Source organism: Passer domesticus, chromosome Z, assembly GCF_036417665.1.
Source record: "Passer domesticus isolate bPasDom1 chromosome Z, bPasDom1.hap1, whole genome shotgun sequence".
NCBI classification, from domain to species: Eukaryota; Metazoa; Chordata; class Aves; order Passeriformes; family Passeridae; genus Passer; species Passer domesticus.
In genome coordinates this window covers 50,523,215-50,547,291 of record NC_087512.1, presented here as the reverse complement: position 1 = coordinate 50,547,291, position 24,077 = coordinate 50,523,215, and the positions used below count along the sequence as shown (strand labels likewise).

General features: G+C 42.0%; 1 protein-coding gene across 5 annotated transcripts in view; it reads left to right on the top strand.

Annotated features, from left to right (window-relative positions):
* The window catches only part of LOC135289798 (mucin-12-like), a 55,093-nt gene extending 50,255 nt beyond the window's left edge, over positions 1-4,838 (top strand). For all 5 annotated transcript variants that reach the window (XM_064403626.1, XM_064403625.1, XM_064403627.1 and 2 more), the window contains 8 exons: positions 119-178; positions 470-520; positions 1,049-1,120; positions 1,673-1,741; positions 2,556-2,618; positions 3,150-3,218; positions 3,741-3,821; positions 4,284-4,838. In XM_064403626.1, the coding sequence (XP_064259696.1) occupies positions 119-178; positions 470-520; positions 1,049-1,120; positions 1,673-1,741; positions 2,556-2,618; positions 3,150-3,218; positions 3,741-3,821; positions 4,284-4,735 (917 nt within the window). In that variant the 3' untranslated portion in view covers positions 4,736-4,838. The remainder of the gene's footprint in view (positions 1-118; positions 179-469; positions 521-1,048; positions 1,121-1,672; positions 1,742-2,555; positions 2,619-3,149; positions 3,219-3,740; positions 3,822-4,283) is intronic.
* The last annotated feature ends 19,239 nt before the right edge of the window (positions 4,839-24,077 follow it).

The following is a 24,077-nucleotide window of genomic DNA, read 5'->3' as shown; positions in this document are numbered from 1 at the left end:
TTTTACTGGTGTCAAACCAACATTGCCTTTCCTTCCAACCATAACCATTTGCTTTTCATGCGTCTCCTTGGTATTTAAAATTTACCATCTCTGAAGTTAATTCACTTTCTCTGAACAGACTCCTTCCGGCCTCCCCAAGGACCCATTTCGCCTCGTGGTCCTATTCCTGCTGTTGATGGTAAGTCTGCTTGTCCAGAGATTATAGTCATTTGGATGTGGCTTCAGAGCCAGCATCACCCTTCATGCTGCTCCGCTTCTGCACACAAATACAACAATTCTTCATTGTAAACTCAACGGAGCAATAACACTACTGCCAACATTTAGAAACCGCCATTTCTTGCAACCATAACTATTTCAGTTCTGTGCATTTCCTTGCTGTTAAAAATTTACCTCTTCTGAAGTAATTTTGCTGTCTCTGAACGGAGTATATTTGTATTCCTATTCTATCCTTGTGCACCTCCTGCTCCAGCTCCTACTTCTGCTCCTGTTCCTGCTCCTGTTCCTGCTCCTCCTCCAGCTGGTAAGTCTGTTTTTCCAGCAATTGTAGTCACTGGGATCTGGGTTCCTAGCCAGCAGTTCCCTTCCTGCTGCACAGCTTCTGTAGGCCAATGCAACAACACTTAATGGTAAACATAACGGAGTGTGAAAACTAGTGCTAACAGAAATGTTGTAATACTTTTTAAAAGTAAGAAAGTGGATGGTGGAAGCTAACACAGGGCTTAAAATTATTGCCGGAGGATGTATTTTCTTCCTATAGGTCCTTAATTTGCTTTGATAATTTTGATGTTACACTGGGTTTAGCAGCTTGGTTGGTTGGATTCTCTTTGGTAGTTCAGTGCGATCCTTCTGGGTGGGGGTGGTTTGATTTTTGATTTTTTTATTTTATTACTCCTTCTAATGGCTTTCTTTTTCTTTTTTATAACCTAAGTGTTTTTACTTCCTTTCTGTTATAAACCATTAACTTTTTTGTAACAGCCTTTCCTTTCAACCATAACCATTTCAGTTCTATGTACTCCCTTGGTTTTTAAAACTCACTTTTACTCAACAGGTAATATTCAGGCTCCAATTTCATCCCAAGCAGCCAGTACAGTTCCTGCTCCTCCTGCTTCTGCTGATGATGGTAAGTCTGCTTTTCAAGCAATTATAGTCTTTTGGATCTGGGTTTCTAGGCAGCATCTCCCTTCAGGCTGCACAGCTTCTCTATTCTCTTCAAATACAACAATACTTGATTTTAAACATAATGGAGCAATAAAACTAGTGCTAACAGAAATGTGAGATTTTTTAAAGGCAAGAAAGGGGATGGTGAAAGCTGACACAGGGATTAAAATTACTACTATAGGTTTTTTTCTATTGGTCTCCATTTGCTTGGATATTTGGTTGTAGTTTGGGTTTGTTTGCTCAGTTTGTTGGATTCTTGTGGTTTTGGGGAGAGACACTGGCGGATGGGTACATCGTTTTGTCAGCTGTGGTTTTTTTCTTAACTATTTTAAATTTCTTTGTTTGTTGTTTTGTTTTGTTTTGTTTTTTAACCAAACACTTTTTTCTTCCTGTATGTTCTAAACCAATATTTATAACAGCCTTTTCTTGAAAGCACAACTGTTTCAATGATGTGCATTTCCTCACTGTACAAAAAAAAAAAAAAAAAAGTTTTAAAATTACTTTCTCTGTATAGAATCTTTTTGGGGTCGAATTGGACACCAGCTAGCCAGAACACCTCCTGCACATGCTCGTGACAGTGATGGTAAGTCTTCTCTTCAAGGAATTGCCGTCCCTTAGATGTGGGTTCCTAGCCAGCAGCTCCCTTCATGCTGCACGGATTCTGTCGGCAAATACAACAATCCTTACTTGTAAACATAATGGCGCAATACAACTAGTGCAAACAGAAACATTCTGAGACATTTTTCAGAAGAGAAAGAGAATGGTGAAAGCGAACACAGGGATTAAAATTATTGCTGTTATTGTTTTTTCTATTGTTCCCTATTTGCTTAGATATTCTAGGTTTTAATTTGGCTTTGGTTGCATGGTGTGTGAGTTTCATTTTTGATTTTTTTTTATTGCCATTTTTTATTCCCTTCCTTTCCCTTCTCGGAACATCCCTTCCCAGAACTTCCCTTCCTGGAACTTCCTGGAACTTCCTGGAACTTCCCTTTCTTCCTTTCCCTTTCTTCCTTTCCCTTTCTTCCTTTCCCTTTCCCTTTCCCTTTCCCTTTCCCTTTCCCTTTCCCTTTCCCTTTCCCTTTCCCTTTCCCTTTCCTTTCCTTTTCCCTTTCCCTTTCCCTTTCCCTTTCCCTTTCCCTTTCCCTTTCCCTTTCCCTTTCCCTTTCCCTTTCCCTTTCCCTTTCCCTTTCCCTTTCCCTTTCCCTTTCCCTTTCCCTTTCCCTTTCTTCCTTTCCCTTTCCATTTCTTTCCCAAAGGTTTTTTCACTTCTTTCTGTTACAAACCACTTGCATTTCAGCCATAGCCTTTCCTTGCAAACATACCCCCTTTAATTCTGTGCATTTCCTTGCTTTTTTCAAATTTGTATTGTCTGAAGTAAATTTTTTTCCCCTGAACAGACTCTTTTCGACCTCAGTTTGTGCCCAGAGGAGCTGCTGCACATCCTGGTTCTGAAATTGATGGTAAGACTGCTTTTCAAAATTTGAGTCACTGGGATGTGCGTTCCTAGCCAGCATCTCCCATCCTGCTGCACCGCTGCTCTAGGCAAATACAACAATCCATAACTCTAAACATAATGGAGCATTAAAAGTAGTGCTAACAGAAATATTCTGAGACATTTATCAGAAGAGAAAGGGGTGGTGAAAGCTAAGACAGGTATTAAAATTCCTACCACAGTTTTTCCTATTGATCCCCATTTTCTTGGCTTTTTTTGTTTGTTAGTTTGTTTTTGGTTTTGGTTGGTGGTTGCCCATTTAGATTTTTTGGTTTTGCAGAGTAGCAGTAGAGTGGGAGGTTGGGTTTTGACTTTCTAATTTTTTTTTTCTTATATTCCCTTTTTTCTTTTTCCCCAAAGGCTTCTTCCTTTCATTATGTTATAAAGCATTAATGATTTTTAATCATCTTCTCTTGCATACACAACCTCTTCAGTTCTGTGCATTTCCTTGCTTTTTGGAATTTACCTTCTTTGAAGTAAATTTACTATCTCTGAACAGATATATTTCGGGTCAGCGTTGCACCCAGAGCAGGGCGTACACCTGCTACTCCTGTTCCTGCTCCAGCTGGTAAGTCTGCTTTTTAGGCAATTGTAGTCACTGGGATGTGGGTTCCTAGACAGCAGCTCCCTTCATGCTGCACAGCTTCTGTAGGCAAATACAACAACACTTAACTGTTAACACAATGGAGCGTTAAAACTAGTGCAAACAGAAATGTGGTGATACTTTTTAAAGAAGAGAAGGGGGATGGTGAAAACTAACACAGGGCTTAGAAGTATCATTGGAAAGTTTTTTCTATTGGTCCCTATTTGCTTGTGGGTTTGTTAGGGTTTTAGTTTGAGTTTGGATCCTCGGCTACTTGTACTTTTTTTGGTTTTGGGGAGTGGTTGAGGTGGGTGGGTGTGTGTTTGATTTTTGAAATCTTTTATTACTTCTTCTATTTGCTTTTTTTTTCTTTTTATTTTTTTTTAATAGCCAAAATATTTTTCCTTTCTTTCTCTTATAAAGCATTAACAGTTTGTAATATCCTTTCCTTTAATAATCATTCCCAGTCTGTGCATTTCTTGGTTTTTAAATCTTACTTTTCAACAGATATTTTTCAGCCTTACATTTCACCAAAAGCAGATCGAAGACCTCCAGCTCCTCTTCCTGCTCCTGTTCCTGCTCCTGCTGGTAAGTCTGGTTTTTCAAGCAATTTTAGTCACTGGATGTGGGTTTCTAGCCAGCAACTCCCTTTCATGCTGCACAGCTTCTCTAGGCAAAACCAACAATACTTCATTGTAAACATAATGGAGCATTAAAAGTATTGCTAACAGAATGTTCTGAGACATTTTTTAGATGGAAAGTTGTGGGATAAATAACAGCAGGATTAAATATTTTGTCAGTGCGACTGCTGAATAAGTTTGTTTCCTTGATTAAAAAATACAGCTTTAGAATTAATATAATGAGAGGTAAAAGATGTCTTTAACTAAGTACTATTAAATATTTTATATAATAATCAGGTGCCATGTGTTTCAAATAAGCACTTAAGAATCAAACATTTAAAAATACTTCACATACATGCCTTAGTGAGTTGTATTAACATCAAACATTAATTTTCTCTTGATTTGTTTTTTATCCTTTTGTTTTTTACAGCACAGTGGAACAATCCTAGACACAGAGCCTATACTGTGTCTGGAACCAACACACCCTCCATTGTGATACCAGCTAGACCCTGCAGTGTGTCTGACACCAACATAACCTCCAAAGTGACACCAGCCAGACCCTACAGTGTGTCTGACACCAACATACCCTCCAGTGTGACACCAGGCAGAACAGGTTTTGGGTCATCAATGGTCACAGTCACCAGCCTACTACCAACCAGAACCAATATTGGGTCATCCATGGATGCGTCCTCCTGTATGAGACAAAACATAGCTCTTACCCTGCCTTCAATCAACATGCCCTCCCATCTGATAGGAAAGAGAGCTGATACTGGGTCTGCAGTCAACACATCCTTCAGACCGCGCAGAACCAGTTCTTTGCCTTCAGTCAGGCCTTTCAGCCAGGATGTCTTACCCAGCACTAGAAGAAATCTGGAAATTTAATTATCAGATATGACACTGTTCTTCATGAAAATACTCGCTTCTTTTCAGAAAAAAAAATACTCCAGCAATACAAAAATATCTAAATAAAATACAGTCTTAACTACCTTTGTATTGCAGTTGTGTATATAATATTTTTGTAATTTCATATTTTTATGAAAATCTGCATTCATATCTTCACATTTCTGTGTTTCTAATTATTTGTGTACCAAAGCACTTTTTTATTCAACTCTTTTTTATTTATCTCTTTTCTATTTAACTTTTTAATTTTTATGTAGTATATTTCAAAATGTTATGAAACACCTTTTGGGTAGTTTTCCCCATTCTTAAAAAAAAAAAAATCCACAAGCTATTTTAGTCTCTGTCTCTCAAAGTTTTTTCATACCTGTCTATTCTAAACCAGGCCTACAATACTTCAATAGAACTGAGAGGGGTCCCTGAAATGTACACCAGTGATTCCTCTTATGGAATGTCATGGCCCAGTGTTTCAGTTTGAAAAGACAGGTATCTGCTAAGGAAGGCAGAAGCCTCCCTTGAAATGGAAAATGCAAACTGCCTCTCTCTGAATTACTATAATTTTGAAATTAATGGGCTCTCAAGAAAAGATATCGGAATAGGAATAGTAGTTCTTTTTTAGGAAAATTAAAATACAAATGCAATAGTACAAAAAACCCCCCAAACCTACTGACAGAGTCAAAATATGACCTGACGCTGTTGGTCAGGGTATTGGTAGCAGTCCGATTACATTGTGACTGTAGTTTTCTTGGAGTGAGAGATGTGATTCTGTTGAAGCAGTGATCCTGTAGAAGGGTGTAGTCTTCCTCTGAAGGTCCAGTAGTGATGTAGATGGGCTTGTGTCGGGGTCGGCTGTTACTTGTCTCTGCCCCAATACGGGAAAAAGGTAGTTCTGGGCAGGCCGCGCTTTGAAGAAGGAGTCTGGACTCTTGCTTTTTGGTCTTGTCATGTTTATTGTTTCTTATCTACAGAGTTTTTCTGTCTGTCCAGACGAGGTCTGATCAGCAAGACAGCCAAGGGCACTCTCTCCTGCCCACAGGGTGGTTGTCTCTTTTACTATAAAAACTATGTATAAGATATTTACCTTCTATTTCCAATACTTTTCACCCTTGTTGGCAAGTGCATCTTCACCATGAACCAATCCACACATGCCAACATTATCCTGAACATGGATGTCAAGGAGAAGAAAGAAGAAGGACAGGACATGCCCAAATTCCTCCATCTTGGAACCCCTGACCCCATGTACAGGATTCCAAACCCCCCTGTACAACATACAAAACCCCCCTGTACAGTGCTCTAAAATTTTTCCCTTCACCCTGTGATTGCTACTACTATGCTACTTAAACTCTTGTGACCTGTAATTCTTCATATAAGATTGGCAATTTGCTCCATGAATTAAGATTGAATTTCCAGGTGTCTTTGGCTTCCTGCCAGGGTCTCCAAGCCCCTGCCAGGGCTTTGAGACATCCAGGGCATCCAGAGAGATGTCCTGGGTTCCGACAGGCTTGGTCTTCTGGAAATCCAGTGGAAAAGAAAGTTGCTCTTTTGGGAAGCTAGTGGGAAAAGACTGCTGTGGTGTTCCAAATCTCAGATTTTATCCAGGTAGGAATGCTTGGCTCCTCCCCCTAGGTAGAGCATCTCCCAATGGGATGATGTAATTTTTTTCAGTCATTCAGTGAGATTCAATGGCCCACTAACAGAAGATATTTTCTGCAGGGAGGATTAGTTGTGGAAGACATAAAGAAAACTGCCCCACCTGGTTTTAACAGGTGGCCCAATTAGCAGAAAATAATTGCCCTACCTCTAACACATGGCAATAGAATGCACACTCCCAGACACATTTTGCAATCTAAGACATTATCCACCCCTATTAGTATTTGCATTATATTCAAATCAATAAACTAGACACCATGAAACCTTACACACAGTTCTTAATTAAGACTAGGTTTCCCTGTGGTTTCACTGTTGCTGTTGAGTTAGGAACAGATGAAGAAAGGTGACATTGATTCCTATGATCAGAAGGCATAAAGCAAGATTTATTAGGAACTTCACATATTTATTGTAGGAGGCACAGGGCCTGCAAGGCCTCCCTGGTGGTCACCAGCCTAGGAAATGCCAAGTCATGATGACTGGACCTTAGAAACTCCTCTTCCGCCTTTTGGACCCTTGCTTATCTCTCTGTAAGCCCACAGGTCACTTTTCCTCAACCCTTACTGTTGGACAATTTCCAAAACTCCTGTACCCTATATAAAGAGCTACTTTTTCCCAGTTTGTCAGAAGATGCTGTCCCTGAAACCTTTGCAGAAGATCAATAAAGGACACCTCTGTGGAACCTCACACAGCGCTTCTCCTCCCTCTCCCTGCATCCACCAAAGGCACCCAGCAAGCTAAGGAGCTGAAATTAATTCATGAGCTGAAAATCACTAAAAGAGCTAATCACTTAAGAGCTGAGCTTGCTAAGGTTGCCTGTGGCTGAGAGCTGCCTAGGAACTTGGACAGGCTGTGCTGAACAAGACTGTGTTATCCGGAAACAAGTCAGCCAGCCGTGGATACCCTGAAACCCGGCCAAGGCCCACCTTATAATTTATGGGCAGGATTGTTCACCCAGAACCTGACTGGTTCTTAACACCCCTCCCACCATTGCTTAATTAGGAACAACACCTTTTGTAAATATCTTTCCATAAACATCATGTACAAACATCCCACATGTTCACAAACACCAGGTGCAGAAATTAAGATAAGAATTGTTTCAATTCTTTCTCTGAGTGTTCTCACAACTTCCCTAGGACAATGCCTGGGAAAGTTATCTCTTCCTCTCTCTGACTAAACTGTCGCATCCACAGGTCCCCCTTTCTCTTTCAAGCAGAAAGCTGCATTTATAATCCTGGTCAGGGCCCCTTGCAGGAAAGAGAGCAAACACAGCTCAAGCTCTTCCATTTAGCAATGTGCCAGTTATCAATCAGACCCTCAATCAGATGCTGACTTAAAATGGTCAGGGAGATTCTCCAACACATACCATTGAATTCTTTATAATCACATTCTTTTGTAGCAGCCACAGGGCCTGCAAGGCCTCCCTGGCAGTCAGTTGCCTAAGATAAGAAATGCCTAGTCATGAGGACTGGACCAAAGAAACCCCTCTTCCAGATTTCTGCTAAGAATTGCCAAAAGCATCTTACAATCTCTGCTTTTGATACAGCATATTAAACATCCAAGGCAACAGGGAACTGATTAAGCTACCTTCCCAACCTATAAGACATCACTAATCTTGTCACAGGGAACCTGTGGTTCCCTTCCTTCACCCTGCTTTGTGCTGTCACAGCAGCCCTGCCGCAGCACCCTGTGTACCCATCCTCTACATGTGCAGCACCAGGTGGTCCTGCCCTGGGGCCCTTCATTGGTACAGAAAGCACAGCCACCTCGTGGAAAGGGACCACGGAGACATCAGTACTGGGGCCAGGAGGGGAATCCTGCTCTCTCCCTGCTGTTGCCAGGGACCACGGTGCTTCTAAGCTGGTCTGTTCCCTCTCCTTTTATCAATAGTGTAGGTGTGGCGATCCCACCAATCATCAGCTGCAGCATGGAGATGTGAAAATGCCTTCTCTGCTCCTGTTCCTTCTTGACCTTATTCATCCTGTCACTAGGCTGCCTTCCAGTTCCCAAACACGTGTTTGGCATTCCCACCTTGGTGTTGTGACCGAGCTGTGGTGTTCAGAAGCACACAGGATCACTCAGCAGCCACTCAAACATTATTACGGCTTGGGGCTTTTGGGGTCTGTCCAACCCCAGCTGCCGTAGGTGTCCCGGATAGCGAAGTCCCGCTAAGCACAACCTGTCCAGGTGTCCCAGGCAGGCTCCCAGCTGCAGGCAATCTTAGCAAGCAGCTCAGCTCTTAAGTGAGATCAGCTCTCTGACAAATTCAGCTTTGGCAGATGCAGAGATGTGAGAGAAGAAGTGCTGTATGAGGTTCCACAGAGGTCTTTATTGGCAGCTTCTGTGAAGGGTCACAGTGACAGCTCTTCTGCCAAACTGGGCAGAGGCAACAGTTTATATAGGGTATCGGGGTTTTGGGAAACAGTCCAATAGTAAGGGTTGAGGTGAATATGAACTATCATCTTACAGAGAGATAACAGGGGTCCCAAGGTGGACGAGGGTTTCTTTGGTGCAGTTGTCATGACTAGGCATGTCTTATCTTAGGCAACTGACCACCAGGGAGGCCTTGCAGGCCCTCTGGCTGCTATGTCCTTTTACCAACATCAAGTCTTTTTATTCCTTCTTATAAGAAATCCTTACTAATTCTAAGATAGTAACAAAACATTGTTATTCTGCTCAAAGAACTGACAGTCTAACTTGTCAACAACTCTTTTCCAGAAACAAAGAAAAAGACAGAATGCTCATTCGCTAGTCACAGAGGGACCATCTGATTGATGATCAGCATCTTGATCATCGTTCGAAGGTTGCCTGTTCGAAGGCCACATTCTGTTTTTTGTGGTCCAAGTCAGGGTGAACACACCTTGCAGGTATCCACCGTACCCCAGTATCTGTGGAAATGCATGCATACTTGCAGCCCCAAGTGAGAAGACAGCACAGGCCCTCCCACTTATTAGCAGTTAGATCCCCTATCCAGACCTTCCCTCTAGGCAGGCGAGTCTCAACTGAAGACTGCAATGAGAGAAAGTGATTTAAAATGACAGGATTGTTTGAATATTGTGGCACTGTAAGATGATAGTATACAGAGCCTTTTCCAATCAGCTCTGTGGGGTTTCTCCAGGTATTCCCCTTTTTTGTTTCTCCAGAACACGCTTTAAAGTTCCATGAGCACGTTCACTTGACTAGTTGGAGAATGTGGGATACCAAGTTTGTGTGAAACTCCACATAAGTGTAAAAACTGCCACATCTTTTGTGACATGTAGGCGGGACCATTATCAGTTTTCACAGAAGAACGTACCCCCAAAACTGCAAAAGCCATCCTCCAATGGGCAATCATGTCACGACCCTTTCCCCCCGTGTGAGCAGATGCACACATAGCAGCAAGAAGGTGTCAACAGACATGCATATACTCAAGTCGGCCAAATTCGGCAATGTAAGTGACATCTGTTTGCCAAAGCTGCAAGGCTTTTAAGCCTCTAGGGTTCACCCCCACGGGTAAAGGTGCAGCAGGTCCACGACAGTCAGCCCCAGCACTGACAATGCCACGAGCCTCAGATGGTGTCAAGTGAAATTGTTTCTGCAGGGTATGTGCTCTTAAGTGGAAAAAAATCATATGACTCTTTAGCTTGTGTAATTTTGTCAGGCTGAGGCACTCCCCACTCAGGGTAAGCCAACCTGTCAGCCCTGGCATTACCTTCTGCTATGAAACCTGACAAACTGGTGTGACTCCGAATGTGCAGAATGTCATATGAATGAATTTGTGTCTGAATTGCACGGCACAAAGTTTTCAATAACTGAAATAAAACTGCATTATTGACTTCCTTCAGAAGTGAACAATCCAAACATTTGGTTATGTTTGTGACAAAAGCAGAATCAGTGACTAAGTTCAGAGGCACCTGAGAAAACTTCTGGAATCCCATGGCAATGGCCTTTAACTCAACCAGTTGGGCCGAGCCTGACTCATGGCCCTCCAAGATTTGTCACCCAGATTTGTCCTTGCAAGTAACAACAGCTTTGCCCATTTTTCCTGAGCTGTCACTGAAGACGGTGGGTCCTTGCACAGCACCCAACTATTATTTGGCCACAAAGACAGATTGGTTGATTTTGCCAACTGCAATAACTTATGACTGGGCAGATGATAGGAAATGTGCCCTGAAAAGTTTTGCAGTGAACTTTGCAAAGGAACACTGTTAATGAAGCTCCATTTATAAGACTTCCCGCTGTATTGGAAGGATAATTTTTGCAGGATCAACTGCTATTAATTGCAAACTCCGCTGATGGCATTTGATTATCAAATGAACAATTAATTCAAACAACATGGATGCTGTCTTTTTTGGCTGATGGGGCAAGAGGACTCATTCCGAAATGTGCAAGGGATCAGACCATTCGTCACTCCATTGACCGATAATACCTGTAGGAGGAAAATCTGGATCGGTAATGAAAAAAGGTTTTTCTGGGTTTCTTTTTCGTCTTTTTTTTCCTTTTCCTTTGCATTTTGCTCATTGTTTTTGTATGGTAGGGGATATGGTATATTTTTGTGATGTTATGTGTTTTAGTTTAGGTGTTGATAAGGTTGTGTTTGAAAATTAATTTTGTTGTTTGATTTAATATGTTTTAGGGCTATTATGTTTTTATAGGATTTGTTTTTTAAGGTTGAGGGTGGTGTTATGGATTGTAGTATGCCATATAGGCTAGGTTATTAATTATTTAGTGGTTATATACTCAGAATTTATTCTTGTGAGTATATAGTTTTTATTTTGAAGTGTTTGAGGTAGTGTGATGTAATTAATTTGTAGGTTTCTTTTTATTTATATTTGGATTATTATTTCTTATATTACAGGGGTTTTGTTGTTTGGTTTTGTTTGATCATAATATATATTTTATAGTTATGGATAATTTGTGAAATATTGTTTATAGTTAAACTTATTTTATGGTTTTGTGTTTATTTATAGGTAGTATTTTTATTTTGATAATTTAAGGTATGAGTTTATTTAGTTAGGAATAATTTTCTTTTTTTGTGTTGTTAATTTAAGTTAATTTTTGAGACTTATTTTTGTGTTTGATTTATGTGAAAACAGCAATCACTTGTTTTAAAATTTTAAAAGTTTAACAGTAATAAAATGGTTATGAAAATAGTAATACAAATGAGAGCAATAAGAATTTGGACAATTAGAGTTAGGACAATAAAGGACAATAAAAAAGCAAAGAATTACAAATGTTCAGATGCTTTCCTAAAAAAAGCACACATTATCAAAGGATTAACTCTTAAAAGTAATAGCCTGTTGCATATATTTCATACAGAATGCATAATTCTTTTCAAACAAAGGGTGTTCTCTGGTTATTCTCAACTGCCCCCACTTAATCTTGTTGGCTCCTCAATGTCTGGAAGGAGTTGGAAGAAATTTGGTCTTTTCCGATAAGGAGGCAATAATTCTTTTCTTGGGCATTTAGGTGTCTTGTTGCTGTTATCTCTATGTGAAGAATTTCTTGATTATCTCATCCTTTTCTTCAGATAGTTAAAAAAATATTTTACATCTCATAGTTTCTATTTTAACATTATGTTATAACCTAAAACTGTATTTACCACATAACTTAAAAAAATACAGTACTAATAATTAATACAACATAACACATAACGTATTCATTTTAATATCTGTGAAGAGCCAATCATTTAATATGCACTTTTCACAATTTATTTGCTGATTGTTTTGTATTGTTGGTTGGGAGTTATGTATAAATTATGAACGGGATGGGATTGTTAGGAATGTGTTTTGAGTTAGTTTTTAGCATTAATTTCAGTATATGGTTATGATAATGGGAAGATGTTATTAGTTTATATCTTAGGTAGTAGATTGAGAACTTAATGTTATAACTTATTTTATAAGTTTTTTTATTAACCATATAAAGCAAAAGCATATTGACAGTAGTTTTATTTAATAATTATAAGTACACATATTTTTAGTTAAAATAATGTTTATTTTGAAAATAATATTTTTTTGTAAGCTTTAAAACACGATGTATAGAACTTTATTATTAAGCTTAGAATTTTTTAATATCTTGTTAGATATGCTTTTGTGCAGTTTAGGGAGTTACTCTAGAAAAGTGTTAATGTATTTCAGCTTTCCCAAAACCCTCAGATTTTATGGACTGGGAGGTGCTCACGCTCCAGCCCTGCAGCTTCCAGCAGCTCCACAGGGAGCAGCAGCCCCTGGCCTTCGACCCACGAGGTAAGAAATGAGTTGTAGACTTGCTTTTCCATAAGGTCATGGAATGTGACTGCTTGAAGTATTTCTCCACAAGTCTCTGTCATTCTCGGCCAGAAATTGTCAAGCCTATTAGGAAGGGGCACCTAGAAGGCCAAAAAATTCTCTGCCTGCTTTTCCTGCATGCTTCCTGTGATGTTTGATCCAAGGCAGCAGTAGAGATCTGTGTCCCAGAGCCACATTGTGGAGCCTGACCAATGTGTTTGGATTCTTGCAGCCACCCCAGGCACTTCCGTGCCCAGCGCTCCAGCTGGCAGTGCTGCTTGTGCAGCATCGACGGCCTCCAGCTCAGGACACAACGCACCTGGGGCAGAGCAGTCGGCACCAGTGGATATTGGCTTTGTCGTATTGCAAATGATCCGGGAGATCAGGAGATCCCTGCCTGAAAGGTCTCCCACTGCTCAGGTAAGCCCATTGGAGGGAAAAGGAAGAGGCTGGGCTGAGAGCTTCTGAAGGTTGTTACATGGAGAAGGAGAGTAACTGTATCCCTGATGTGATTCCAAGAAAATACCAAATGATCTTGAGTTTTCTTTCTTTCCATTGTTCTTTCAAGGGCAATATTAATGCTGTGCCTGAGTCTTCAGGAGGTGAGCCTGTGGACAAAGCTGCAGCAGAGGAAGCCTCATCTGGCACGGAGAGCTGCAGGAACAGTTCCCCAGAGCCCGAAGAGCTTGGTAAGGACAGAGCCCCCCTTGGTTTAGAGAGGTGTGAGATGGCTGCTCCGAGCCTGCCTCTGGCAGCAAGGGAGATGAGCAGAGTTGAGCTCCTGTCTGCAGGGCTGGTGCTTCCTGGTGCCTTTAGTTCAAATCCTGCACGGGCACAATCTCCCCGAGCCCTGCCCTCCACACTTCTCCAGAGGCTCTGACACTGAGTCCTCTGCTGTGGCAAGGGAGCAGGGAATAAAGCTGGCCTTGTGGGAGTTGTGTCACCAACTCGGGTGTCCCAGTTTTGTGCTGAAGTCTGTGGATAAATTTGCTGCAGGGTGTCAGTGCTCTGGAGGCAACACTGAGTGACTCTTCAAGCAAGAGAGGAAAATCCCAACAAAAAGGCAGTGTAGAAGTCGGAGGTTTTTGTCTCCAAGCATTAAATCAATGTAGTACCAGTCTGCTGGTAGGTGTAGTGAGATACATTAAAAATACAAGCAGCAGAAGCTCTGAGGCCAAGCAAATCATCAGTCACAAATCCAGTAGCTCAAGGAAAACCTGAAATTACCCCAAATTAGCGAGAACTAAAGGAGAGATAGAGCAGTTTGGATCTGCATGTTTGAGCAAAGCTGGTGCAGCCTATGGGCCTGGCAGGGAGTTCTTTCCTTCACAGCTGTGAAGAACAGAATGCACTGCTTAGAATTTTAAATAGTTTAATAATAAGAGGATAAAAAAGGACAATATTTGCAGCACCAGGGTGCTCCTGGCCAACAGCCAAAGAACAACTGGTGTATAGAGACAGTGTCATCCTTGTAGTGCTACATTGCTGAGATACATGTTACATGCGTACTCATGTGTTTCATGCATTATTCAAACCTTATTGGGAACTTTTTGATGTTTTGGGAACTCCTTTGTTTGACTTCTCACACTCAGGCTTATTTGCATGACATCCCCTGTGTCAGGTGAATATATTTTATTTCTTCTTGTGTCTCCATCCTGCTGTTTCACATCCTCTGATAAGGGTTTAGTATGTTCTCCTTAAATTTAACATGGTATTCTCTAATTGTCCTCTGGTGCTCTGGTTTCTGTCAGGGTTATCTTATCATTTGGACAGGTTTGTCTCTGGATGACCTTACACTCTTTTTAGTTACACAAAAGACTTTTTTTTGTTCCTTATGTTTTGCTAAGGTCTGTAACACATTAATCACACAATTGTTTCCATAAGTGATACATAGATATTATATTCATTACACTTCTAGTGCTATGAGCAACACAGTGCATACTCAAGCTGATAGATTCTATTATATTAACAAGCAACTAAAAGGAGTTATAATTGATGCTATTTCTAAATACTTATAATCACGAACAACCTGCATGAGCTAATACATTAGTGCAAAAGCCAGTATTAGCTGGTCATTTTCCACACAGCTGTTCATCCCAGAGCTGGTGGTTGTTTTGGAGGAGCTGTTGCTCACTGCAGAGGGCAGGTTGCAGACGGCAGGGAACGGTGCTGATTCATAGCTCAGCTCCCAGCAGCCCTGAGCTTCAGCCATTTCAGTGGGGACTGAGGTCTCTCTGTCAGCACAGAGAAAGAACAAGGCTGGGCTTCTTTGTGGCAGCTGGGGCTGCCTGTGTTTCAAGCTCTTGTGAGTGCCCTTTGCAATGTGAGGGCTGAGATTATTGGGATACTTCAAAACTTCAGAAGTTTTGAACACTTGGAAGGATCCTGGCTCTTTGAAGAGCAGGCATCAGATTGCCAAGTGAGACTCTGCCTTTCAGGCCATCTTGTACAGTCCCTGGTAGAAGGACAGTGACTTCCAAAAGGAAAGATCCACAGAGGCCAGTATTGACCTAGTGTTCCCTTTGCTTCTCAGATTTCCACCTGATCTACCTTGCCAGGAGGGCTGCTCTGCATGAGAAGAAGGATCAGAGGGAGAGACTATGACCATCAGGCAGGTGGAATCCTTCCGTGTATGAATAGGCTTATAGATTTCTATAATTATATATATATATATATATCCCTATAGTTACATTTATAGATTTATATAGGTGTGTTTATATGTGCATATATATACATCTATATAGCTAAGTCTATATATATCATTATAGATGGGATAGAATTATATTTATATGGATGTAGTTGCATTGAAAGATTTTGAGATTTACATTTATAGATTTATAGAGCAACATCTAGATGCCTAAATTTATCCGCTTACATTTACCAGCTTACATTTACATGCTTAGATATAGATTTAGAAATGTGCATAGTTATTTAGTTAGAGGTATGTGGAAGTTTAGATGCATAGATGGAGCTGCATAGGCTTAGGCTGCATAGGCTTAGGCTGCATTTTTATCTCTTTCCCCCCTCAGCTGCCTTTTTCACCTCTGGCTTTTCCCCCTGTGCCCCCTGTGTCCCCTCTCCCTGGGCTGGGTCCGAGCTGGCGGCCGGGCCGGGCGCAGCAGCAGTTCCAGCCCCGGATGTCCCTGGAGCGGTGGGAGCTGCCGGTGGCCCCAGGCACTGTCCCCTGAGGAGCTGCTGAAGGACGGTGAGACTGAGGGGGCTGAGGGGGCTGAGGGGGCGGTGGCGCTGAAGGGACGGTGACCCTGAGCTGCTGCTGGGGCTGAGGGCTGTGGGGCAGCCCAGGGCCATGGTGGCACTGAGGTGACAGGCAAGTGGCACAGGCTGAGGGGGTGGCGGGTCTAAGGGGACGGGATGGGTCAGAAGGGACTGAGGGAGGTGAGAGGACTGTGAGGGGCTGGAGAAGCTGAAGGGGGCTGGGGGTTTGGCGAGAGCATGGCGGGGCTGAGGGGATGGAGGGGCCAGCAGGGAGCACAGAGGGCTCCGGGACTGCAGCTCTGCCAGGCCTTGGAACCAATTCCAGAGCCTCCACTTTTGCCACAGCTGCAATGAAGACCACGAGGACAGCCAGAGACTGCCGGGAGCCAGCAGGGAGAAGCCGAGGGCCAGCAGCAGGAGCAGGGAGCGGGGCCCTGCTGCTGCCAGCCTGGAGAGAGCCCGGGTGAGGCCCCAGGGCCGGGGAGGCAGGGTGGGGCTGAGGCTGGCATGGGCTGTGGCCGTGGGCCCTGCCCGTGCTGGGGCTGCTCAGCGCAGCTGCCCCGGCTGGCACAGGGGCTGTCCTTGGGCAAGGCAGCTGTGCCGGCAGGGCCCGGGATCTGTGCCGGCTCTGCCGGGCTGCCGGGGCTGCGGGACGGTCCCGCCGCGGCTGCGCTCACCACAGCCCGGCCCGCTCGGCTGCTTTCTCTTTCTGACCCTCCTGGGGAGGCTCTGACATTTCCTCTTCCCTGATGGAAGTGCAGCTGCTGCCAAGGGAAACGTGCCCCTACTGACTGAGTGTTCCCTTTGCTTCCCAGATGTCCCATCTGCTGTCCCTGTGCAGGAGAGCTGCTCTGCCCGGGAGGAAGAGGCCAAGGAAGAGGCTTTGAAGATGGGACAGCTGGGATCCCTCTGCTTGGAGTTCTGTCTAAAAATACATGGACTTGCACATGGACAGGGATTCTTAGATGAATATGGACATATGTAGCCTGCTATTTGTACAGGAATATTTCTGTACATATGGTATTATATTTATGAATGCAATATGTATATATGTGTGTATAGATACCTGCATACATACAGGTTTGCAGTTACATATTTGTTTGTATATGTATCTAGTTCTGTATGTATATTGTAATATCTGTGTTTAGATTTATATATGTATACAGTTGTGTATACATAAAGAAATATGTATACAGTTATATATATACAAATAGATACCTACTAGATACCTATAGTTATATATATACAAAGAGATACCTACACAACTATATATATAGTTGTGTAGGTATCTAGTTGTATTGGTTTTTATTGTAGTTTTTGGTATATGCCTTTTTAAATAAGTACATTGGTATTTGTATCAGTATATATGTTTGGTTTTATATTTTTAGATGTATATTGATCTATTTCTATACATGTTTTATTTACATATATATCCAGATGTGTAGCTTTATATTTGTATCGCTGCAGTTGTACAGATATTTAGATTGGTACTGTTGTTTGTCTATTTATAGATAGGTTTGTTTTATTTATCTATTTCTTGCATCTAATATGTAACATTTAATCTATATTCACATCTGTATATTGTGGTCGTTATATATGTATTCCATTCTATTTAAATGTGTATGGAGTTTTATAGTTGTGTAATTCTATTTGTTGAGTTCTTGGTATTAGAGATACTGATATTTTTTGTATTTATATATGGGCTGTATGCTTGTGGTAATATGCAATAAACTAAGTTGTTAATTTTCTATTGATCTTTGTGTATAGTGAGTGTTTGTAGAGGTTTGCAAAAAATTAGTTTTTGTTAACAGAAGTTGATATTTGTATGTTTTTAAATAGTGTGGTATAGCAATCAGATACATTAGTTTTTTAACTTTAACTGAGATCTGTAGTTTATATGATGTTACTGCTGGTGTAGCAATTTTCAAGAAATGCCATTTGCCAACTGAGATGGGTGTCTTGTAATTTGTGCTGCCCAAAGCCAAGAGCAGATGGAAATGCTGCAGGATTTGGGCCATGGAAATCCCCGGCCATGCCCAGCACATGCCCCACCTGCACTCAGGCTGGGCAAGGGAAGCGCAGATTTGGGATGGCAGCAAAGCCATACATTGGCTCAGCACTCGCTGCGAAGCCCTGCTGGCTTAGAAAAAGATCAAGCATATATTTTATATATTCTGTTTATTAAAGTCTATATATTAAAATATATATTATGTATCATATTGTGGGAATACTTAAAATCAGAGGGTTTTGGGAAAGCTGCTCCTCAGTGAGGGGATTTCTAGCCTAGAGGAGTTTAAAAACAAAAAAAAGACCGTGGAAAGTGCCACTGCCGGAGGCCCAGGCTGTTAAAAGAGGGAAGGGATCATCCCCTTTGTTGTCTGTAGCTGAGATCCTTGTAAGTAATAAGTAGCAACTTTAGGGGCTCCTGGGCAATGAGAGGGAAACCATCTCTCTAAAACTGAATGGGATTTCTTTTACTGGCTTGAGACAATTTTACAGGATAAAGGACATTCACACATCTCAAAACATGAACTAAAAGATTTCTTAATCTGGGTAAAAGCGAATGTACAAAATATAGATTTGAAGTCTGCTTTTACCTTTGATTTCTGGGACCAGATTAAATGGAAAATTTACAGTCTAGTCTTTCGCAAAAAGGAAGAGACTTTGGTCAAGCAAATGCCTGTCTCCAGAGCTTTAATTGAGAGCTTTGAACAGAATGACCATGACAGAGACTTTCTCAGACACCAAAACAGAGCACCTGGTTCTGACACATTAATTCTGAGTCGTGCTGGGCCTTCATCCTCCTCTGGGGGATCTCAGGGTTTTTTTTGGGGTTCCTTCCCTTCTCCTGGTGTGTTCGGGGTTTCCCCAGGCAGTGTGGACAGCACCCCGGGAAGGGGGAATCAGATCAGCTTCCAATTTCGGTCGTGTCCTCTGTTTCTTCCAGGGTTCCCTATGTCACTGGTGCTTCAACAGGCTGTCCTCCCATTCTCCATAAAATCATCCATCTCCAGAAGTCCCAGGAAGCAATTGGGATTTTAATTGCGTTCCAAAAATTTGGGGGGTCAGGTGTCATGTTCTGGAGAGGTTGGGAGTAGAACGGATCCAGCAGATGAGAGTATGGGGAAACATTGCAAAACAGGAGCTGCTGTTTCTGTGCCCTGCTCCTCTTCTGAACAAGATGTGTCTGGATCTTGTTCTGAAGTTCTGCAGGCGGGCTCTGCCGAGGGGGCTCTGGATCCGCTCTGCCTGGCCGAGGGGCTGTGGGGGTCACCCCTGCTACTGTTTCCCTTCCCGGGATGTCACCGCCTCGGATCAGGCTCAGGCAGGCAGTTTGCAGCTCTGAGGACTCTTTTCATACAGATTCCTCTGCCAAGCCTCTTCTGGGATTTTCGCAGCTTTTGGCTCCCCAGCCTCAGATTACAGCAGGTGGGGGGGCTTTGGATTTGGCTCTGCCTTTGGGGGAGTGGGCAGGGGGGCGGACAGAGGCAGCAGGTGGCAGCCAGGGGTTGAGCAGGGCAGGGATGGCTCTGCCCAGAGAGATGGATGGGGATGCAGGAGGGAGAGCTCAGGAAAGTTTCTGCGGAGACACAGACAGTTCATTGAGAAGCCTTGAAGCCTGTCTCATTCACTGCTGGGGAGGGAAAAAGCATGCTGAGATCGCAGCTCGGACGTGAGAGTTTTCCAGCTGCTGTATCCCTGTGGACGGGAATACAGTGTGGAACCTGTAACTGTCCATTGGAAAGTGTCACGAATACAAATTCGGGATCTGCAGCTCAAGAGCAGCCCAATTTGTATGAATAGAAAAAGATCAAATTTAGTGAATCAAGTTAGCAGGCTCTGGCTTTCTTCCTCTCACCAAGAACTCAAAGCTCTCCTCCCCAGCCCTTCCTGGCAGGGCTCCCAGGAAAGTTTGTTGCTGTGGCGACACTAGTGCCAAGAACTTGGAGCTTCTTGGCAATGTTCCTGGGACAGCAGAGTGCTGTGACAACACTAGCTATTATTCTGTATCAGATGCAGGAGTATGAAAAGGAATAACAAAACATTGTCTAAATCAGAGGTAAACCTTCCATTTCAACTATCTAATTGGTCTAATATCATTCAAAATTCAGGAAAAAATTTGGATTCAAATAAACAATTCCTTGCCTTACCTGTAAGATATGGTCGTAATGATGTAAATCCACAATACGAAACTTTTTCTCACCATAATATCAAAGAACTTATAGAAAGAATGTAAAAAAATTATTATAATTTTACCTGGTCAGCCTCCAACTGTAACACAGATGCTAACAGCTTGCAGTAAGCTCACGTCTCCACAGCATATTGCTAATGTGCAAGTCAATGCTTTCGAAAAGCAAATTGCAGAATTGCAGAAGAGAAGTTAGGGAAAAGAAATGGGAGATAATTTGGGAAAGGTTTTGGGAGAAAATCTGGGACAAGAAATGGAAAAACTTGAAAAGGCCTTTGAAGCACCAACAAACATTTTTGAAAAATCTGTTGGTACTGTATAGTTGGACTTTGATAAAAGGGCTTGCTGCTTTGCTTGTAGTAAACCAGGACACATGGAAAGGGATTGTCCTACAACAACAACCCAACCTAAACAACTTTCTATTTGCCATCAATGTCAGAAAGGGAGGCATCTTGCTAAGCACTGTCATTCTCAACTTGACATCGATGGCAAACCTTTGTCGTTAAACTCAGAAAAGAGCGCGGATTAGCACCGCGCCTCGACACAAGTACTGGTACCTCCTTACAGCCAATTACCCAGTGAAATGGTATTGGTACCTCAGTCACTTATCTATCAGTCAACCATTCCTCAAATGGTCCCAGCTCAATACCCTCAGGTACAAGGGTCAAACTGGCCTCCTCAAAATCGATACAACTTTTACCTAATTTTTGTTATGAAAGCATTCCTACTGGAATTATTGGGGTTTTTCAACAAAGACAAGATCTTGAGATTATAGGCAAGGCCAGCAACAAAATTTTCAGACCTTCCGTCCTTCCAGCTGTTGTCTCTTCCAGTAAATTGTAACAAAGAGCTAATAATTTTAGCTCTTGCATTTAATGTTCCGATAGTAATTTCATCAAAACCACCTATAGTTATTGCATTTCTTTCACCCATCAATACACCCAAGCAAAACAACTTTCAAGAGAATTCAGTTATGTCTGTGCCATTTGATACCTCAGGTCCTGAGGTCTTTTGGGTGCAATATTTAGACCACAATCAACCAAAACTGACTTGCAGACTGACTCACCATGGTAAAACAATTTACATTACAGACATGCCGGATACTGGTGCAGATGTCACTGTAATTTCTCACATGTTTTGGCCCAGCAATTGGGATTTGGTAGCTCCTGCAGGTTCCCTCACAGGGATTGGAGGTGCTACTGTGTGTCTGCAAAGTGCATCCATGATTAACATTACAGGTCCTCAAGGAAAGACAGCGACAGTTTGTCCTTTTGTTGTTCAGAAGTCTCTCATTGTCTGGCGAAGAGACATCCTGTCGTGGTGGGGATCAAAACTGGAAGTGGGCCTGTGATGGAAACCATGTGGAAACCTGCCACTTGAAAACTGAGTGGAAAACTGATCATCCTATATGGATTGATCAATGGCCTTTAACAGAGAAAAAATTAAATATCCTTAAGAGACTGGTAAAGGAGCAATTACAGGAAGGTCACATCACACCCATGAATAGCCCTTGGAATTCCCCAGTGTTTGTCATCCACAAGAAGACATCGGACTCCTGGAGGTTGCTTCATGACCTGAAGAAGATCAATGAAGTGATTGAAGACATAGGACCTCTTCAGTTCCTTCTTTATCAATGACCCCGAGACACTGGCCTCTCATTGTCATTGATTTAAAGGACTGTTTTTTCCATATGCCACTTCATCCTGATGATGCTCCAAGATTTGCCTTTTCATTTCCAGCCATCCATCAAAGAGATCCCATGCAGAGATGGCAGTGGGAATCATTGCCTCAAGGAATGAAGAATTTGCCTATAATTTGCCAATATTTTGTTCCACAAGTTTTGTCTCCAGTTTGACAGAAACATCCAAAATCCATGATTCTAGGCTGCATGGATGATTTGCTCATCGCAGCACCAATGCAGATGGAGGTGGAGCAAACCCATGCTAGTGTTGTTACTGAAATCCAAAAGGCTGGACTTGAAATGTTTATAACCAAAATTCAAGAAATTCCACCCTGGAAGTATCTGGGATGGAAGATGACTGAAGAAACAATTACACCACAGAAGATAAAGCTCCGGACCAGTGTCAACAACCTGCGAGGTTTGCAACAGCTTCTAGGAGAAATCAATTGGGTCAGACCTGTTTTGGGAATCACCAACAATGAACTGGATCCACTTTTCAATTTACTGAGAGGAAGCTGTGTCATCAACTCCCCTGGAACTCTAACACCTGAAGCTCGTGCAGCCCTACACAAGGTCATGGATGTTCTCCAAAGACGATAAGCTCATCCCTCTTTTCCAGAAAAGCCATTATTTTTTTGAATTTTAGGAGAAAGAAATGCAATGTTGGGGTCTCATTTTTCAAGGGGACTTTTCTGAGAGAGATTCTTTGTTAATAATACAATGGGTTTTTCTTCCCTACAGATTTCCAAAGACTATTTTTACTGTTTTAGAGATGATGGCACAAATTGCAATTAAGGCCAGAACAAGACTGTTAAGTTTAGCAGGTCAAGAATTTGCCGTTATCTGCTTACCTTTGAAAAAAGATTATCTTGATTGGGCAATGCAAAATTCTGATGATTTGCAACAAGCATTGGTAAATTTTCCAGGTGGATGTTCTGTTCATTACCCAGCTCACAAATTATTGCAGACAAAACTGAGTTTTAAAAAGAAGCCTATGTTAAGTGAAGAACCTTTAAATGCAATAACTCTCTTCACTGACAGATCTGGCAAAAGTCACAGATCAGTTGTAACTTGGTTGAACCAAGCAACTAAGGATGAGGAATCAGATTTTCGAATAGTAGAAGGATCTCCTCAGATTTTTGAATTTGCCACTGTGGTTCAGACTTTTCAGCTCTTCCCATAACCTTTTAATTTAATCACAGATTCTGTTGCTAATGTAGTTAAAAGATTAGAAGGATCAGTTCTAAAGATGTTAGTAATGATATTTTATATCGTTGGCGTTCATGTCCTTATACAACTTTGCAATATAGAACTAATCCATATTTTGTTTCTCACATCAGGGCTCATTCTTCACTTCCTGGATTTTTTAGTGGAAGGAAACACAAGAGCGGACAAACTGACAATGGTTATTTCAAACACTTTGGAAAGATTTTTGGACAAGCAAAACTGAGTCAAGCCTTTTTTTCACTGTAATGCGCAAGCACTTGTGCAAATGTTTCAAATTTCTAAAAGTCAGGCTAAAGCTATCATCAGTACTTGCCCTGACTGTCAGCTTGTGCAGCCTCCTGTTTCTACAGGAGAGGTCAACCCGCGGTGTTTGCAGAGCCTGCAGTTGTGCCAAATGGATTAATAAATACCCCTCCTTTGGTAAATTTAAAAATAGCCATGTTTCAGTGGACACGTTCTGCGGTGCAGTTTTTGCTTCTCTTCACACAGATGAAACAGGTAATCATGCCTGTTGACATTTTTTGTAAGATTTTGCTTCATTGGTTGTGACCCAAGAAGTAAAAACTGACAATGGTTCCACATATAAATCTCAAAAATTTGCCACATTTTTAAAGGATTGAGGTGTTCATCACATCTTTGTTATCCCTCATTCTCCCACGAGTCAAGCAGTTGTTGAGAGGACACAGACAATTGTTTATTATCAGACAATAAAACATATTCTTGATCACCAGAGTGGGGGAGTGGTCACACCACAGATGAAGTTGAACAAAGCTTTATATGTTTTAAATTTCTTAAACAGCTCTGTTGCAGAACCTGATCCACACATTTTTAGGCATTTTTTCAAATAACACACAGGCAAACTGAAAGAAAATCCCCCTGTTTGAATTAGAAACCCTGAGACAAGACAAATTGAAGGTCCTTTCTGATTAATCACTTGGGGCAAAGGGTATGCTTCTGTCTCTACAAGTGCAGGAATTAAGTGGGTCCCAGTGCAAAACATCAAACCATATCACACCCCAGAAGGTGTTGACGAGTCCAAGACTGCAGAAGCAAGTACGCAGACGTGAGACGAACAGAGGGATCATGGGTCACACCTGGTGTTCCTTGTTCATCAGTGGAACC